The sequence below is a fragment of the Leptonychotes weddellii genome, chromosome 13 (assembly GCF_054177405.1).
Source record: "Leptonychotes weddellii isolate Sample4059 chromosome 13, ASM5417740v2, whole genome shotgun sequence".
Taxonomy (NCBI): Eukaryota; Metazoa; Chordata; class Mammalia; order Carnivora; family Phocidae; genus Leptonychotes; species Leptonychotes weddellii.
The window spans coordinates 59406287-59426780 of NC_138381.1; the positions used below are offsets into that span (position 1 = coordinate 59406287).

A 20494-nucleotide genomic window follows, 5' to 3' on the forward strand; every position below is an offset into this window, starting at 1 on the left:
AAATGGCGTGGACATCTCTTTAGATTAAATCCCTAGTTAGCTGATATTTTTAATGCACTTGTAAATTGTATCCTTCTTAAATGTCATTTTCTATTCATTGGCTGATATACGGAGATATAATACATTTCTGTATTTGAAATTGGATCTGGTAAATTTGCTACACTTTTTTGTAGGTTCTATTAATTTATCTGTACATTCTGTGGGACTTGCTACATACCTAAACATACCATCTGTGAATAACAACAATTTTGTTACCGTTTTCTCAGTTCTTACACATTTCATTTCTTTGCCTTGCTTACTCCCTCTGCTGGTAACACAGGTGCAACAGCAGGAGAATAATGAGCATCCTTGTCTTGTCCCAAAGGGATGTTTTTAAACATTTCATTATGAAACATGACGCCTGATAAAATTTTCTTTAAAGATTCTCTCATAGATCAAGAAAGTTCTAGGGGTGCCTGGGTGGCTTGGTCAGTTGAGCATCAAACCCTTGATTTCTGCTCAGGTCATGATCTCAGGGTCGTGAGATCAAGCCCCACATTGGACTCTGCACTCAGCTCAGCGGGGAGTCTACTTGAGATTCTCTTTCCCTCTGACCCTCCCCTGACTCATGCATTCACTCACTCTCTGTCTCTCTCTAAAATGAATAAATAAATCTTAGAACAAAGTTCTGTTATATTCTTTGTATGATGGGTCTTTTAAAGTCATTTGTTGGATTTTATTCAAAAGAACAATGCTTTTTCTGCATTTTATTATATGGGGTTTTTTTAATGTTGGAAATCTGCATAGATTTTTCTAGTGTCGAACCAATCTTGCCTTCTTGGAATGCATGAACCAGACTTGTCCTTTATGTAGTATCCCACACTATAGCTGGAATTCAATGTGCTAATATTCTATTTAGAATGTTTGTATCTATATTCCTGAGTGAGAGAGAGCTGTAATCCTTCTTTTGCTGCCCTTGTCGGGTTTCACAATCAAGGTTTTGTTAGTTTTATAAAATGAGATATTGTTTATTCTGGAAAAGAATTGTTTTCTCCTCTGGAAGAATTTGTGTAAGGTTAGAATTGCTTATCAGTGAAACTCTCTGAGCCAGTTTTCTTCGTGGGAAGATATTTGGCTACTGATTCAATGCCTTTAGAAGAACTGAGATTTTCTATCCCTCCTTGAGTCAAATATATATGTTGGATTAGATTTTTCTAGGAATGTTCTCATTTCATGTTAAATGATCGACAGCATGCTGTTATAATAGACTGTCATTATCCACTTTGGGTATTCCATGTCTGGGGGAAAATGTCCCCTTTTTCATTCTTGATTTGGGTAACTTTTGCCTTCTTTCTATAGTTCTTGATAATTCACCAGGTCATTTTCAATTTCAGCCATATCATAAAGCAACCAACTCTCTGCTCTCTCATTTCATCGTACCCACTGAATATTTATTATCCATTTCTTCAGTATTTGCTCTCCCCTTTCTGTCTGCCTTCATTCTAGTCTTCTTTGAGATTATTTTATTCTGTTCTAGCTTTGCAGAATATATACTTGGCTCATTAATTTTCTTTTTACTTTCTATCAAATTTCAATATACATTTTAAGGTTATTCATTTCCCTCTGTGTACTACATTAGCTGTATCCCTTAAGGTTTTTATGTAGGGGTTTTATTATTGTTCAGTTCAAAATGTCATCTTAAATTCTGAGTTCTTTTCTAAACCACAGGGAGCATATTTATTTATTTCCGAACATAGGAGGATGTCTAAACATCATACTCAGTGGTGAAAAACTGAGAGCTTTTCCCCTAAAATCAGGAACAAGACAAGGATGTTCATTCAAACCACTTTCATTCAACATAGTACTAGAAGTCCTAGGTAAAGCAATCAGACAAGAAAAAGAAATAAAAGGCATCCAAACATATAAGGATACCTAGTATCTCCTTGTCATTTCTAGTATTTTGCTTAGAGAACATATGCCGAATGATTTCAGTCATTTAAAATTTATTTAGGCTTGCTTTATGACCCAGTATGTGGTCAGTTTTTGTCAATGTCCCTTTTCTGCTTGGAGGAAAAATACATACTGTAATTTTAGATTCATGTCCTATAAATAAATCCATTAGTTCAAGTCATTTAAGTCTTCCAATCTGCTATCTTCTTCTTCAAGTTATTTCAGCTATTTCGAGTTATTACCTAGCCCACCATTCCTGGAAATGGAAGCTCTTCTCTAAATGACTTTCTTCATGCAACATTCATTTGTGAAATGTGTACCAAACATTCATGTTGTACAAGAGTAATGTCTGGGCTCCTTACATTTCCAACACTTTAGTTGCCTTTGTATGATGGAACTTCTTGGCCTTTCCCTGCAATATTTGAGGCTGGGGCAGAATTACTGGGCGGCTCTCCATGCTTCCAGAGCATGTGTGCAGACCTCTGTTATAGGTGCTGTCAGTCAGTGATCCTGTGGAGCGCATCAGAAAGTGGCCTCAAACAAGGAAAGAATTATTGGCTCACGTAACTGGGAATCCAGACATGGGACACTTAGGGCTGCCTGAGCCCAGAGGTCCTGGCCCTGTTCCTCGAGGATTCTCCCTGCTCTGCACTTGTCTCCCACATTGCCTGGCTTCCTTCATTATGGCAAAACAGCTCCAGCATTGCAGTACTTCACCCCTGCATGTGACACATCCAAAGAAGGAAAGGTCTTAAGCTTGGTTTTTTGATGGGTCTGCACCATACGCTGGTACCATCTGAAAGTGGCCAGCTGCAGCACTACAGCCCCACTCAGGAGTAACCCTGAAAGACAGCAGTGAAGACAGCTTTCCCAGGAACAGAAGACTGGTAGGTACATTTCAGGTCTACTTGGCCTGGATTGAGAGATGGCAAGAAATATGTACCCACAGCAATTTACAGGAGTTACCAGTGGTTTGGTTGGATGGTCTGTGTTATGGGCTAAATGTCTGTGTCCACCCCCAATTCATATGTTAAAAGCCTAACAACCACCAATATGATAGTATATGGAGGTGGGTCTTTGGGAGTTAGGTTCCAGTGAAGTCATGAGGGGACACTTGTGATGGGATTATAAGGAGAGGAAGAGAGAGCTTGTGCTCTCTCTCTCTCCCTCTTCCTCCCTCTCTCTCTCTCTCCTCTTGTTTCCCTCCACACACACATGCACATATCAAGGAGAGGCCATGTGAGCATACAGTGAGAAGGCAGGTGTCTGCAAGCTAGAAAGAGGGTCCTCATCAGGACCTGAATCTGCCAGCACCTTCATCTCAGGCTTTCCAGCATCCAGTAAGACATAAATGCCGGTTGTTTAAGCCACCCAGTCTATGGTATTATGTTATAGCAACCAAGCAGACTGAGACAGTCAGGGACTCAGAATGATCAAGAGTCACTATCTGAAAATTAATGAAAAGGAACGAGTAAGAAGAGGTATAGGAATAGGCCTCTTGGAGTGGATAGAATGTGAAGCCAGTCCCATCCCATATCACCGAGTGACATGTGAATGCTCTCTGCAGAGGAGAGCTCAATAATGGTGTGGACAAAATGGCACACTTCACAATGTCAGTCAGCTTCATTCCCAGCCATCTCAGTGTTTGCCCAATGGGCTCATGAACAAAAGGGCCATGGTGACAGGCTTGGAGGCTGGGCATGAGCTCTTCAGATATACAGTCTATCAAGGCTGACCAAGCTACTGCTGCCACCTAGTAGCTACTTTGCCAAGAGCAAAGACCAACACAGAGCCCCCATGATGCACCTTTCCTTGGGGAAGCAACCAGCCACCTGGTGGCAGGTTGATTCCATTGCACTTCTTCCCTCACGGAAGGGGCACAAATTTTGGATATGGATTTGCCTGTAATCTTTCTTCCAGTAACACCATCCCTGGACTCTTGGGATGCCTTAACTACCGTCATGGCATTCCCCCAAAGCAGTGTCTAATCAAGGAAATTATCCCACGGCAAAAGAACTGTAGCATGGAAATAACTGGTCTTAACTCATACTCTGTTACCCAGAAGTGGCTGGCCTATTTAAAAAGGGAGTGGTTTGGGGGTGCCTGGGTGCCTGGGCTGGGGGTGCTCAGTCGGTTAGGTGTCCAACTCAATTTTGGCTCAGGTCTCCATCTCAGGGTCATGAGTTCAGGCCCCACACTGGGCATGGAGCCTAAAAAAAAAGTGGAGTGGCTTACTAAAGACTCAGTTATGGCACAAGTTGAGAGATAACACCATGAAATATGGGCTTCTGTCTTATAGGATTCAGCTTATGCTTTGAATCAAAGACCCTTATATGATGCAATCTCTCCCCAGAGCCAGAATACACGAGTCTGGGAATCAAGGGGTAGAAGTGAGAGTGGCTTCTCCCACAATTAATACTAATAATCTACTCAAAGAATGTTTTCTTCCTGTGCTGGCAGCTTTGAGCTCTGCTGCTTTGGAAAATTGAGTTCCCAAGAAAATAATGTTTCCACCAGGGCACACTACAATGCTTCCATTAAATTAAAACCCAACAGGCAGAAAAGGGGGCTACTCTACTAGTTGAACAGATTGGTCTGGATTTCTAAGGAGAGATCAGGTTGGTGCTACACAGTGGGGGCAGGGAGGGCTTTGTCTAGAACCCAAAGTACTAAGCATCTTAGTACTTCTTAGTACTCAGAGCCTTTAAGAATGAGGGTTTAGATCTTCCCCTCAACCACCAGGTGAAGATCCATCACCAGCTGAGGTTCTAGCTACAGACAAGAAAAATATCAAATTGGTAGAGGGAAAAAAGTCATAGATATCAACTATGGCCTCAGGACTAGGGTCATCAGACTTAGCAAATAATGTCAATGCCTGGTTAAATTTGAATTTCAAGTAAACAACAAATAAGCCTTTTAGTATAAGTATATCCTGTGCAATATTTGGGGCATACTTATGCTAAAAATTATTCAGTGCTATTCCTGTATTTTATCTGGCAACCCTATTCATGACCAATGGAAAAAACTTGCACTGTTTTTGTTTGTTTGTTTTGTTTTGTTTTGTTTTTTGCTTGTTATATGTATGTATTTGTATTAACCATTTTTTCTGCTTCTCATTAACATTTTATATATAAGTTGTGGAGGTTAGCAGAATATTTAGTGGAACTGTGATTGATTTTGAGGAGAAATTAATATAATTAGCTGTAGATACGATGGCTCTTGGGAGTATATGTCTCCTCGTTTGGGAGGGGGAGTATAGAGGTAGCTGCATCTTAACTGGATGGAAAGTTGTTTTGCCAGCTGGTGCAATGCTAAACATTGCCAATAGAGGGTGCTAGAGGAATGCTTCAAGGCCCTCGCAACAAAAGGACACCTCACTCATTTTCCAGCTTTCCTTCCTTTTTATCGAGTACAGATGTCAGTGGGTAGATGTGTAGATGGCCCAGTTTCACCCCAGCAGCCCTGAAATGACCAGCTCCGGCCTCACACTTTCTGGCCAGGGTGGGCCATACACCCGCCCTGGCCTAGGCCCTCTGACAAGATTCTGGCTTGCATTGCCTGAGACCAGCTGATGTTACACAGCCTCCCCTCTCAGACTACATCTTTTCCTTTCCCTGAAATACTCATTCATTCATTCATTCACTCAAGTATTTAATGATTATTTACTATTCCAGGCAGTGTTCTAATAAACATTTGTGTATGAGTCTTTGTATAAACACATGTTGTCTTTTCTCTTGAGTATATCCCTAGGGATGGAATGAGTGGATAATACAGTAGATGTAGCTAGTTGCTTAACCCTTTTTTTAGGGTGGGGGGGGCAGAAGGAGAGAGAGAGAATCCCAAGCAGGCTCCACACCCAGCCCGTAGCCTGACGTGGGGCTCAATCTCACAACCCTGAGATCAGACCTGAGCCGAAATCAAGAGTTGTACACTTGGGGCGCCTGGGTGGCTCAGTCGTTAAGCATCTGCCTTCGGCTCAGGTCATGATCTCAGGGTCCTGGGATTGAGCCCCGCATCAGGCTCCCTGCTCACCAGGAAGCCTGCTTCTCCCTCTCCCACTCCCCCTGCTTGTGTTACTGCTCTCACTATCTCTCTCTCTGTCAAATAAATAAATAAAATCTTAAAAAAAAAAAAAAGGAGTTGTATACTTAACCAACTGAGCTACCCAGGCGCCCCAGTTGCTTAACTTTTTAAGCAACCACCAAACTGTTCTCCAAAGTAGATGTACAACTCTACATTTCCACGAACAGTGTGACAACAGAGGTGGACACAGAAATGAACACAACAAAGTGCTTGCCTTACATTTAAAAGAGGGAGAGAGATCATACACAAATTTATACATGTAAATAACGACAGGTCACGTTAAGCTGTGACAAGAAATTTGAATTCGTTTCCAAATCTTAAAATTTAAACGAATGGATTTATGTCATACATATTATTTATTTTTTTAAGGATTTATTTATTTATTTTAAAGAGAGAGAGTGCACAAGTGGGGGGAGGGGCAGAGGGAAAGGGGGAGGGAATGCAGGCTCCCTGTTTAGCACAGAGCCCCATGCAGGGGCTCAATCCCACACCCTGAGATCACAACCTGAGCCGAAACCAAGAGTTGGACACTTAACCGACTGAGCCACCCGGGTGTCCCTGTACATGTTATTGAGCTACATTTTTTTTTACTTAACATTATGTTCTTGAGATCTAGCCATGATAGTAATATAAATACATCTAGTTTATACATTATATTAAAGTACCAATATATATATATATACCTGTCCATATATACATATATATATATATATTTTTTTTTTTACAAATGCATATACTTTTGGGGTGTGCTAAATAATAATATATTTATTATCACACAAACTAGAGCAACATGAGGCATTATTCTCCAGGTTGCATGACTGGAGGCTAGAAAAATTGTCACAAGCATCACCTGATATATATGTATCACTATATACATATACATATCCCCATATACATATACATATCACTATATACATATATACCACTATACACACATATATATCACTATATGCATATATACACATAGGTATATATACTATACTAGTATATAGGGTATACACTAGGCATTTAGGTTTCCAGCTTTTTGCTGCTACGAAGAATGCAGCAGTTAGCAAATAATGCTATTCCAAATACACCCAGAGGTGGAGCCACTGAGTAAAAAAAAAATGCATACTTATCAGGTTTACTGCTCCCCCTTGTAGCCACACTAATTTACACACCCACCAGCAGAGTGGGGGTCCTACTTCCCTAAGTCTTTGCAACACAAGATATTGCCAGGCTTTCTCGTTTTTACCCCTGTGCTCTTACAACAACCCTCCCTTACGGCTCTGAAATAATGCAGGCAAAATGTCACTTGTGTGTGAGATGCCAGGTAAGAACTCTACTCCAAGAACATGTCGAGTCTCCCTCTTCAGACCGGGCAAAGGTGAGGGACTCACCGACTCTTGTTTTCTCCAAGCACACCGAACGTGGTGCTTCACACACAGTAGGGTTCTTTTCCAGTTCTGCCCCTAATAAATTCCCCGAGCCTCAGTTTCCCAGTCCGTGTCTCTAAGCGGTCACTACACCCAGTGGTGTGCTGGTGAATGCTGACAACCAACACAGAGTGTGCATGTTGGCAGGGGGGACGGGGGAGCCCCAGTTTGTAGCATTTGCCATTTCCATGGTTGATTTTGAGCTACAAAGGTGCATCACAGAAGAAATATGTTCAATCAATAATTCTCACGAGCTGGTGCAAGCGGTCTCCGACACAGCACTGACTAACTCTGCGGACGCCTGGTGCTTGGCTCTCTGGTCTGGGCGGCCAATAATCGGGCTCCCTTTGCTGCTGTCCGAGTGGACAGCGACATCTACTGGTAGAGCCAAGCAAGTCCCAAACCACATAGAGAAGGGTCTAGAGCGTGCGGAAAGAAATAGGAAACCGCATCCCCACTCCACCTCCCAAAGGTTTCTCCCCTTTGTCTTGTTCAGCCTAGGGGTTGACCATCTCCAGAAAAGACTCAATGCCTGGGAGGAACCATGCTGTGGACCCCTGCAGGTCTTCCTCCCTCTTGGGTGGAAGTGGCTCCAAGGGTTGGAGTAAGAAGTGACCTTATAGGGCAGTAAGTTCCCACGTCATGCCAGCAGGTCACGACTGCAGATCAGCAACCTACCCCCGATGGAGAAGTACCAGAATAGTGTATCACCCGAAGCAGTCACCACAGCATCCCTAAACAAGAGTCACCCAGTTAGCATACCCGGAAGCATTTGTTCATGATGAGTCTTCCCTCCTGGGACCTAGAATTTGGCCCCGAAACTCAAGCCTTTTCTTTGGTCCAAGACTTCCCTGATTTCATGTGTCACCCTTGGCTCCCAGATCTCAGAGCCTTATATCCCCACCTGTGGTAGGATAGGTGGAGAAATGAGGGTAGCTTCTGGAATAGCAAAACCATTATGCTTAACTCTTGACTATCCCAATCCCCAACAGATTGCTGACTCCTGAAGGTTTATATTTGAATCCCTTCAGTAGTGTACTCTTTTTTTTTCAATAGCATATTCTAGAAAGCTTCTGCTTAGTCCAGGACTCCATTTTTTTTCCAGATCCCTGGAGGGCCAGTAGGGGGATTATTAATTCAAACATAAATCCCTGGCTACTATTTCTACAGACCTGCTCTGGCTGCATCCTCAGGCAGCTGTCTCCCTACCCCAGGAGCTACTCCTGCAGACCTGTCCAGCCTGCACCACCCCCCCCCCAAAACACACACACACCCTCTGCAATGGTGAACCACTTCTAGGGACCAGTTCTGGCCCACACCCTGTGACACATTTCTTTCCCTCTGGCAGGCTGTGTATCTCTGCAAAGTCATGCCCTCTTGGGAAAGGTCTGGATCTCAGCCCTGTATGGAGTCCTTCTCCTAAGCTCTTAGTTTATTCATTGTCCAGCCTCGATTCACCTAGAGGTAGTGGGTAGTAAGTACATGAGGGCACCTCTCAGCACCTTCTTTTACCCTTTTGATGAATTAACTCTTTATAGTAAACATTTCCTGATCAAATTACTGGTGCGGTTTGTCTCCTGGCTCGGCTCTAATTGACGCAACAATAGAACATCAAAAGATGGCCTGAAAACAGAGTCATCTCCCAACCATTGTTATTGTTGATCTAAAAGCCAAAACCAAAATAAAAAACACCTTCTTCCAGAGGGAAGTGGGAGATGGGAAAGGGGAGGTACCATGAGGGAATTGGACCAGGGTATGTAGAGACCCCTCACTCACCTGTGACCCCGTGTAATCAGATAAAACCTAAAGGGGCCTGGGCATGGGGGAGTGGGAAAGATTATGAATTCAAACGTAACCCCCGCCCAGTACAGGTAGAAATCAATTACCATTAGCTAAAAAAAAGAAATCCACTTTGTAGGAGATAAGGCTGATCATTTTGGGGCTATCTTTATCAAAGACTTCTTGAGAAAACTGCCTTCCTACAGGATACAGTCCAATATTTTGCATCTGGCTTTCCAAAACTTCTGGGCTCATCCCCTCCACTCCATTCTATGTCCTCTGAGTTCTAACGGGTGCAGCCTCCAGGCACCGGGTCCTGCAGAATGCAAACAGCCAACTGCCACAGGGAACAGCAAAAGGCAAATGTGGTGACCGAAGAACCAAACTGCTGATCAGCCCAATCCAAACTGGGGTTAAACCAGACAGGACAGATCAGCCAGAGAGAACACAGGCAGCTTTCTTTGGGGCTGCCATTGAGGGGAGGGAACCAAGAATGGAGGCCTTGCCAATGAGCAATGTCAAGTGCAAGGTCTCCTAGGATTTGTGAGATTTAATCCCAGGACAGCTAAGTTAGAGCAGCCTGTCCAGGGGTATATAAGTCAGAAATTTCTGATGGACTCAGATTCTGTGACAGCTTGGAACCAAATATAAACACTCTTTCAAATGCCTGAGGCCTAGCTCTAGTTAAGGACGATGGGCTGGGCATGTGTCCAAAAGCACATACAAGCTGTGTCACATATCAAAAAAGAGGGAACAAATTTTCTTTTACCCTTGCCCCTCCCAGAGGCTTCATACAATGAGACCAAGGCTAGATGTTCAGCTTTCTCTCTCTTTAAACATTTCCCTGTTTCCAAGTCTCATGGATGGAGGAAATTATTCTGTCATCTCTCCATACCCTTAATGATGTCTCAGAGTGTAGAATTTCTGACTGCAGGGATGGCCTCACACAGGATGGCCCCCAGTGTCATGTTTTTATAAAAATGATTATTCCTCGATCAGTTGTAGGGCTTTTCATATGGGAAAGCTCATGGAAGTTGAGACGGCCGAAGAGGTTTGGCCTGTGACAATTAAAACCAACATTCCAGAATAAACTGCTACCAAAGAGGTTGGATTTTGTTTTTTCTAAATGATCTAAAGGAATAAAATAAGGAACAGGAGTCCCTGGACTGGTTGTCCAATTAAGCTAAACAGAACACAGGTTGCGGGGCGCCTGGGTGGCTCAGTCAGTTAAGCGACTGCCTTCAGCTCAGGTCATGATCCCAGGGTCCTGGGATCGAGCCCCGCATCGGGCTCCCTGCTCGGCGGGAAGCCTGCTTCTCCCTCTGCCCCTCACCCTGCTTATGTTCCCTCTCTCACTGTGTCTGCCAAATAAATAAATTAAATTAAATTAAAAAATTTAAAAAAAAAAAAAACAGAGCACAGGTTGCAGCTCAGGAATACAAGATCATAGCTTTGGAATGACCACAAGGACAACAGGCTTCTCAGCCGTGGGGTCACAGATTCAGGCAATTTGGCCTGACAACCGATAGAGAGTGGGCTGGGGTGGTAGGACACGTGCAGTTAGATCAATCCCAATGGATGCCTTCTCTGCTGGAATAAAATGGATGGGAATAAGTGGTTCTCAACCATTAAGGTGATCCCCTACTGTTCTGTGGAATGGGGGATAAAAGATCTGGAATCGTAGGAACCCCAACAAAGGAGGGGCATGGTTGTGTTTTGTCCTTTGAAAGTCTAGGTGTAAAACAATAAGCCCCAGACCAGCCTCTCTTCTTCGTCTTTTCACCACTGGCCAGCAAAACTGGGAGGAGGACCATACTGGGACACTGCCATTATCCTTCGTAGTTACTGCAAAAATCTGCTGAGCTAGCTGCCCGAGTCCAAAACCATAGGGTAACTCTGGACACTGACCTGGCAGGAATACTGGACTAGAGACTTAGGAAGCACATGTCTTAAATGTCCTCACAATGAGCCCAAACCCGACTCACGCCCACGGGAAATGACAGCCAGGAGCCTGTGGACGTGCATACAGGTTGCTTACTTTGGCCCCTCAGCTAACTCCAAATTTGCTTCCTTGCCAAGGGTGATCATACTCACTGGGTCAAAAATCACTTCACCACAAATTAAACATGATCAAAACAACCAGAAATGACTGCGCTAACACGTTTTATCGCTGGAGGGCGCCAGAGACCGCTAAATCTAATCCAGGCTCAAGGTAGTCCATACAAAATTTGCCCACCAGGCGGCGAGCATGCTGGAAGAGGGCTGGCACCCTGAACAGGCTTGTTTCCCATGTGCCCCAGTCCCCCGCCAAGGTGGAGAGAATGAATCCAATCCTATTTTATTTTATTTATTTATTTATTTATTTATTTTATTCTTATGTTAATCCCCATACATGAATCCAATCCTAAAAGAAGACTACCTTAGGAGCTAGCTAGATTATGAGTGCCCTTTCACACCAAAAGAGCTAGGAAAATTAAATTTCAAGATAACAAGAGTTTTACTCTACAAATTAATGTGTGCCTAGCAAAAAAATTTTAATTAAGAAAGAAGGTGGGAGGTTTGACTCACTGGGGCATCTATCCTCAAGTCTCTTCTGCAGTGGAAGTTGTGTAAGCATCCAGCTGAGCATCCATTTCCAGAGTTTCAAAAACCACTGGGGGAGAGGAAAGTTTCAAAAACCGTTTTGAAATGGCAATATGAACAGTTCCACAGATCCATTCCCCAGCAAAACTGGTAAATTTTTAATATATATATTATACGTGTTAATTCTTAAAATATACCTACATTTTAAGGAATAATATACATTTTTTCATATAAAATATTTAAAGTATATATAGATAGATAGACAGTCTTTGGAAACAGACCTTAAGGCATACAGCTAATGAAATGTTTATTCAAGAAAATCTACTAAAACGTGGCAAGAGCAGTGAGAGTCTGCAGCATTTCAACCATAACCTGTTCCCTTCCTCCCCTCCCAGCCCAATGTGATGGAAACTCCACTCCTGGCAAGTGAAGCCAAGAAACCTAGGTCCAACTTAAAACTGATAGTATCTTCCAGAGAAGGGCAGTTCATCAGCATTTTTCCCCCACACACACCCCCCCCCCTCACCCCCAGCTACCTGTTGCAGAAGCTAAATTCCAGGTGAGTGTGACAAGAGGCTGGAGACTCTTTCCTGCTCAGCGTTCACTGTGACACAAAGGCTCTCCCTTGGAGATGGCACACTGAAAATACTGGGATGCACATCACCCTTGCCGAAGCTTACTCATAAAGTGGAGATTCCACACTGGGAGCAGCAAGCCAGGAATTCAAAGGCCCCGGAATGAGTGCCCAGTTCCTGAAGCAGAGTCGTCACTCAGAGAGAAGCCATCACTGACCCTGCCCCAGGCTCATAGCTATGGCTTAGAGATTTTGCCTCGGGAGAAAGGCAGGACAAAACAAAGATTTCTGAAGCCCTTCCCAAGCGAACTGGTTTTATTTGCAACAGTGTGAGGAAGCTCAAACCTAAAGGCACTCTCACAACAATGGGGCTTGGGGTGAAATGCAATTAAGAGAAGACTGTTGGGCGCCTGGGTGGCTCAGATAGTTAAGCGTCTGCCTTCGGCTCAGGTCATGATCCCAGCGTCCTGGGATCGAGTCCCACATCAGGCTGCCCGCTCCTTGGGCAGCCTGCTTCTTCCCCCTGCCTCTCTCTCTGTCTCTCATGAATAAATAAATAAAATCTTAAAAAAAAAAAAAAAAAAAGAGAAGACTGTTAACTTTAGAGATATCACCTAAACATAAGCCAGCTAATTTACAGGGAAAATCAGGAAGACACAACTAAGAAGAGGCCTCCTGGGGTCAGAACAAATCTCAAACAATGACCTCAAAAACTATCCTGGCAAATGAGCCTAAATTTAATTGGATCTGTGCAGCAATGTATGCCATGTTGAAAATGACAAAGCAATCAGCTGCAATTTGTGAAGTTTATCAGATGGGCGTGGTCCGGGAAAGAGGTTCTAGCCAGGGCAATTAGGCAAGAAAAAGGGGGTGGGGGAGGCAGCCAGATTAAAAAAAAAAAAAAAAACAAGTAAACCTACCTCTATTCACAGATGACATGACCTTGTATATAGAAAATCCTAAGGAATCCACAAAAACACTACTAAAGCTAACAAGTTTGGCAAAGTTGCTGGATATAAGATCAATATACAAAAATCAATTGTGAGATGTTGATCAAAGGGTACAGAGTTTCAGTTATTCAGGATGAATAAATTCTGGAGATCTAATATACAGCATGATAGCTATAGTATACTATATCATATACTTAAAATTTGCTAAGAAAACATATCTTAAATGTTCTCACCACACCCAAAAAAATTACAGCTATGTGAGGTGATGGGTATGTTAATTGGCTTGATTGTGGTTATCATTTCACAATGTATACATGTATTAAAACATCACATTACACACCACAAATATATACAACTTTTTAAAGATTTTATTTATTTATTTATTTTAGACAGAGAGTGCAAGCAAGGGGGGAGGTGCAAATGGGGAGGGAAAGGAAGAGGGAAAGAATCCCAAGCATCTCACAACCCTGAGATCATGGCCTGAGCCAAAACCAAGATTCAACACTTAACCAACTGACCCACCCAGATGCCCCAATTATATACAATTTTTATTTGTCAATTATCACACTAAAGCTGGGAAAACTCAATTGTATTTCTATTCACTAGCAATGAACAATCCAAAAATGAAAGTAAAAAATTAATTATATTTACAGTAAGATCAAAAAGAGTATATACTTAGGAATATATTTAACAACTGTAGTAGAAAATGTATATTCTGAAAACCACTAAACATTGTGGGAAAAAATTAAAGAAGACCCAAATAAATGGAGATATATCCTATGTGCATGGATCAGAAGACTTAATATTGATAAGATGAAATGCTCGCCGAAGTCTACAGATTCTTATAAGAACCCCATCTGGTTTCTTTGTAGAAATTAGAAAGCTGATCCTAAAAATAATATGGAAACTCAAAGGACCCAAAATAGCCAAACAACTTGAAAAAAACAAGGATGAAGAACTCACAATTCCCTATTTTAAAACTTACTACACAGCAACCAATAATCAAGACAATGTGGTAGTGACAGAGGGATAGATATATAGATCAGTGTAACAGATTTAAGAGTCTAGAAATAAACCCGTATTTCTATGGTCAGTTGATACTTAAGGTTGCCAAGAGCACTCAATGGGGAAAGAATAATCTTCTCAACAAATGGTGGTGGGAAAACTATATCCACATGTAAATGAATTACACTGGACCCCTACCTCACCCCATATATAAAAATTAATTCAAAATAAGTCAAAAGTCTAGATGTAGGAGCTAAAACTATAACACTCTTAAAAGAAAACATATCGGTAAATCTTTATGTAATCTTGGATTAGGCAATGATTTCTTAGATATAACACCAAAAGCATGAACAACAAATGAAAACAATACATAAATTGGACTTCATCAAAATTAAAAACTTTTGTGCTTCAAAGAAGCCATTAAGAAAATGAAAGACTACTCACAGAATAGGGAAAATATTCACAAATCATATATTTGATAAGAAACTTGGGTCCAGAATATATAGAGAACTCTTACAACTGAATAATAAAAAGACATCCCAACTAAAAAAATGTACAATGGACCCAAATAGACATCTCTCCACGAAAGATATACAAACAGCCAATAAGCAAATGAAAATATGTTCAACATAATTAGTCATTTAATTTATATTAGATTAAAACTACAATGAGATACTACTTCAAACACATTAGGATGGTTATAATCAAAAAGACAATAACAAAAAGTGTTGGTGAGGATATGGAGTAATCAGAACTCTCATACATCACTGGTGGGAATAACCCTGGTGCAGCAACATTGGAAAAGAGTCTGGAATTCCCTCAAAAAGGAAAACATAGAGTTACCATATGATCCAGCAATCCCACTCATAGGCATATACTAAAGAGAAAGGAAACCATGTGTCCACACAGAAACATATACATGAATGTTCAAAATAGTATTAGTGAGGTGCCTGGGTGGCTCAGATGGTTAAGCGTCTGCCTTCAGCTCAGGTCATGATCCCAGAGTCCTGGGATCGAGTCCCACATCAGGCTCCCTGCTCAGCGGGGAACCTGCTTCTCCCTCTGCCTCTCTCTCTCTCATGAATAAATAAATAAAATCTTTAAAAAAAATAGTATTAGTTATAATAGCCCAAAGTTGTGAGTTTTATTTTTTTTAAAGATTTTATTTATTTGAGAGAGACAGAGACAGAGACAGAGCACAAGCAGAGGGAGCTGCAGGCAGAGGGAGAAGCAGGCTCCCCACTGAGCAGGGAGCCTGATGTGGGGCTCGATCCCAGGATCCTGGGATCATGACCTGAGCAGAAGGCAGACACTTAACCGACTGAACCACCCAGGCATCCTTTTTTTTTTTAAGATTTTATTTATTTATTTATTTATTTATTTATTTGACAGAGAGAGAGCACAAGCAGGAGGAGAGGCAGAGGGAGAGGGAGAAGCCGGCTCCCCATTGAGCAGAGGGCCCAATGCAGGACTCAATCCCAAGACCCTGAGATCATGACCTGAGCTGAAGGCAGATGCTTAACCAACTGAGCCACCTAGGCATCCCCCAAAGTTGTGAATTTTAGAGCATTTTATCAATTTTAGAACATTTTCACAAACTTGAAAACATTATATTAAGTGAAAAAAATCCAGACACAAAAGGCTACATATTGTATGGTTCTATTTATATGAAATGTCCAGAATCTACAACTCTAGGTCTGGGATTGTATGAGTGGATTAGGGGAGGTGGGGTAATTGCTAAAGGGTATGGGGTTTCTTTTGGGGGTGATAAAAATGATTGTGGTAACATTTGCACAACTCTGTGAATGTACTAAAAACCACTGAATTGCATACTTTAAATATTTGGAATGTATGATATGTGAATTATATCTCAATAAAGCTAGGGTTTTTTCCTAAAGAAAAGGACATTCTGGCCAATATATAGTAGTAGGAACCAGATTTACTCTCCTGCATGAAACAAGGAAAAAAAACAACACAAAATATATGAAAAAAATGGCTGTTGAGTCACTGGACATCAGGCAATGAAAGAAGATAGTCCATGAGGAATGAGAAACAAATAAGGTGAGCACTACAATTGCCCGAGATTACTCTATGGAGAGAGTTTCCAGGCTGAGGCTCAGAGTGGGGAGAATACAGGCAGAGCCCAGTGGTCTTCTGAGTTAAAGAGATAAAGGTGCTCAGGGATCCAAAAGAGCTGGAGTTCATAGGGCATAGTGTCAGAAAAGAGAGAGCTGAACAGAAATAAATTTGGCAAATCTTCAAAGGGTCACCCTCAAGTATTCAACTAAATAGTGATCAGTGCAAGCATTTGAGGAAATTACCTGAGGCCACGGAAAACCTACCCAAAACAATTACAGAGACCAATATCCAGAGAAAATGCAGGGCTGAAAATAATGCCTGTTCTCACCAGCGAGCAGGAAAAATCTCATAATTATAAAGCTTGGATGGAGTATTCAGATTTGCCTGTGTAGTAGGGAAAATTAACCTTAACTTCAATGCTCCTGTGGTCTCACCTAAAAAAAATATCTCAAGAGCAAGTCTGGAATTGATTAAGCTATTTCCAAGTAATTTAACCACATACCAGAACAAAACTCAAGAATGTTTGTAGGAATACAAAAATACCTAGCACCCAACAAGATAAAATTCACAATGTCTGGCATTCAACCACAAATGACCAGGCATGCAAAGAAGTAGGAAAACATGATCCGTAATAAGGAGAAAATCAACTAATCAAAACTGACCCAGATTGACACTGAAAATAAATGAATAAACAAGGACATTAGAGCAGTTGTTATAATGTTATTTCATATGTGCAAGAAGCTTGAGGAAAGATAAAATATGTTAGGTAAATACATGGAACTTATTTTTTTAAACAAACTTCAAGAACTACAATATCTGTGATGAAAAATATACTAGATGAGATTGATTACAGATTAGAAATCGCAGAAGAAAAGAGTTGAAATTTGTAATTGAATTGAATTTAGATTGAAAAAATAAATAAACAGAACATCAGTAACCTGGGGGATAACTTCAAGTGATCTAATATGCACATATTTGGTATCTCTGAAAGAGGGGAGGGAGAGCATTTTAAAAAAAAAAGGCAGAAAATTTTCTTAATTTGATAAAAACTATATACTAACACATGTAAGAAATTCAACAAACATAATCACAAAAACACGAAGAAAACCCTATCAAGGCACATCATAATCATCACATTTCTTAAACCAACTCATTTAAGAGAAAATCTTAAAAGTGACCAGAGGAAAAAATACATATTATGTACAGAGAAACAAAGATAAGGATGACAGCAAATTTCTCATCAGAATTAATAAATCTAGAAAACAGTGGGGCAAGATCTTAAACATATTGAAAGACAAAAGTGTCTTCCTAGAATTCACCTAGTAAAAATGTCTTTCAAAAAGAAAGCTAAGTAAAGATTTTTCAGACACATGAAAGCTTAAAGAATGTATCACCAGCAGACTGCACACAAGAAATGTTACAGGAAGTCACTCAAGCAGAAGAAAAATGACACAAGCTGGAAGTCTGGATCTACACAAAGGAATGAAGAGTGTGAGAAGTGGTAACTTTGAGAGTAAAGATTTTTTAATTATTATTTAAATCTCTTTCAAGGATAAACTGTTTTTAAATGAAATAAGATGTATAAATTAAATTTTAAAATTTATAACAAATATAAAGTACAAAGTATGACAATATCACAAAGACTGGAGAGGAGAAATAGAAGCATACAATTATAAAGTTCTTATACCATATATGAAGTGAAATAATATCACTTGAAGGTAAACTGGGTTGAGTTAAAAATGTATATTATAAGCTCTGAAGCAACCACTGAAATAACACAACTAAGAGTTATAGCCAATAAACCAACAAAGGAGATAAGTATGCACATGCACACATGCGCACACACACGCACACACACACATTAATCCAAAAGAAGAAGAGAAAAAAGAACATATGAGATCCAGGCGCCTGGGTGGCTCAGTTGGTTAAGTGTCTGCCTTCGGCTCAGGTCATGATCCCAGGGTCCTGGGATCGAGTCCCACGTCAGGCTCCCTGCTCCACAGGGAGTCTGCTTCTCCCTGTGCCCCTCCCCCAACTTGTTCTCTCAATCTCTCTCTCTCTCAAATAAAAAAAAAGAATATATGAGATAAATAGAAAACAAATAGCATGATGGTATATTTAAACACAACCACATCAATGTTCACATTAAATGTAAGTGGCTTAAACATGCTAAGTAAAAGTAGAAATTATCTGATTAAATAAAAAAGCAGGACCCAATATATACTGGCTATAAGAAATCCACTTTGGGGCGTGTGGGTGGCTCAGCCATTAAGCGTCTGCCTTCAGCTCAGGTCATGATCCCAGGGTCCTGGGATCGAGCCCCGCATCGGGCTCCCTGCTCAGCGGGAAGCCTGCTTCTCCCTCTCCCACTCCCCCTGCTTGTGTTCCCTCTCTCGCTATATCTCTCTGTCAAATAAATAAATAAAATCTTTTAAAAAAGAAAAGAAATCCACTTTAAATATAGACACAAATATACTAAAAGTAAAAATGATAGAAAAAGATATACCATGCTAACACTAATCAAAGAACTTGAAGTGGTTATATTAACATAAAAATAGATTTCAGGGCAAATAATATTACCTGGCACAAAAGGGGTCATTGCATAACAACAAAGGGATCAATTCACCTCAGGGATATAATGTTTATGCATCATGCTATGGCAGAGCTATTTGTTGGGTATGTAAAAAATTTAAATAGAGTAAACAATATTAAGAGGAATTTTCAATAACTACACAGTGAATTTTATTTTTTTAAAGTTTGCTTTCAATGGTTAAAACAAAAGTTATAACATTAGTTACCTGAAATCAGAAACAAATGTCCCAAAAAATTGCAATAGTTTTTAACAAAATTTGAGTTTGCAATTTTTGCCAACTTTGAAACAGCTTAGATTCTTGCCCTAGAAAGAAAAACATTTTAGATGGAAAGATGACAAAAGGAATTATTACTTTAGCTGTGGTAATTTGTTATAAAATTATGAAAAATGTTTTAAAAATATATATTACAAAAAGTGAAAGATTTTTGGGGCACCTGGGTGGCTCAGTTGGTTAAGCAGCTGCCTTCGGCTCAAGTCATGATCCCAGGGTCCTGGGATCGAGCCCCACGTCGGGCTCCCCGCTCAGCGGGAAGCCTGCTTCTCTCTCTCCCTCTGACTGCCACTCTGCCTACTTGTGCTCTCTATCTCTCTGTCAAATAAATAAAAACCTTTAAAAAAAAAAAAAGTGAAAGATTTTTCAGTTAAGCCCTGAAACAATTGCCCATAGAAGGTCTTTCTAACAATGCCAAAAATGAATAGATTCAAATTCTGAAAATCTGCAAGTACCTTTCCTTAAGTCTAGTTGACCCATGTGATATGAGACCATGCTCAATTAATATTTTGCATTTTGGGGTTTTTTGTTTTGTTTTGTTTTGTTTTTTAAGTAGGCTCCACACCCAGCATGGAGCCCAATGCAGGTCTTGAATTCATGACTCCAAGATCAAGACCTGAGCTGAAATCAAGAGTCAGACACCTAACCAGCTGAGCCACCAAGGCACCCCTCAATTAATATTTTGAATACATTTTGTCTCAAAGGATATCCAACCTATAAGAAATGTTGCTGGTTCATGACCCAAAAGATCAAACTTGAGACATAGATATTTTTAACTTTTTACATTTATCAAAGAAGAATTTCAGCTAAATATGAAAAAAAAAGTTGTTATTGTAACAGAAAGTGCTCCAGCTATGTTAGTTAGGTCAAACTCCAGATTTAATGGGATTTTTAAACAAGAGATTGATGTTTCCCTTATTGCTTTATTTCATGCTATGATACATATTAAAAATACTTGTGCTTAGTTTTTATAGCAGACTCTGTGGAAAGTATTGTGGTTGGATACAGTTGTTAAAATCATTCAATTTAGGGGGGGCGGAGCAAGATGGCGGAGGAGTAGGAGACCTGGACTTCGTCTCCTCTCAGGAATTCAGCTGGATAGGGATCAAACCATTCTGAACACCTACAAACTCAACAGGAGATCGAAGAAAGGAATAGCAACAACTCTCTGAACAGAAAAGCGACCACTTTCTGGAAGGTAGGACGTGCGGAGAAGTGAATCCGAGGCGATAT

The 20494-nt window shown here is 40.7% G+C and overlaps 1 protein-coding gene across 1 annotated transcript in view; it reads right to left on the minus strand.

Moving 5' to 3' along the window:
• Positions 1-11788: 11788 nt before the first annotated feature.
• The window catches only part of LOC102732098 (immunoglobulin lambda variable 3-9), a 21696-nt gene continuing 12990 nt past the window's right edge, over positions 11789-20494 (minus strand). The window contains exon 5 of the mRNA XM_081802555.1: positions 11789-11859. Within this exon, the coding sequence (XP_081658681.1) occupies positions 11789-11859 (71 nt within the window). The remainder of the gene's footprint in view (positions 11860-20494) is intronic.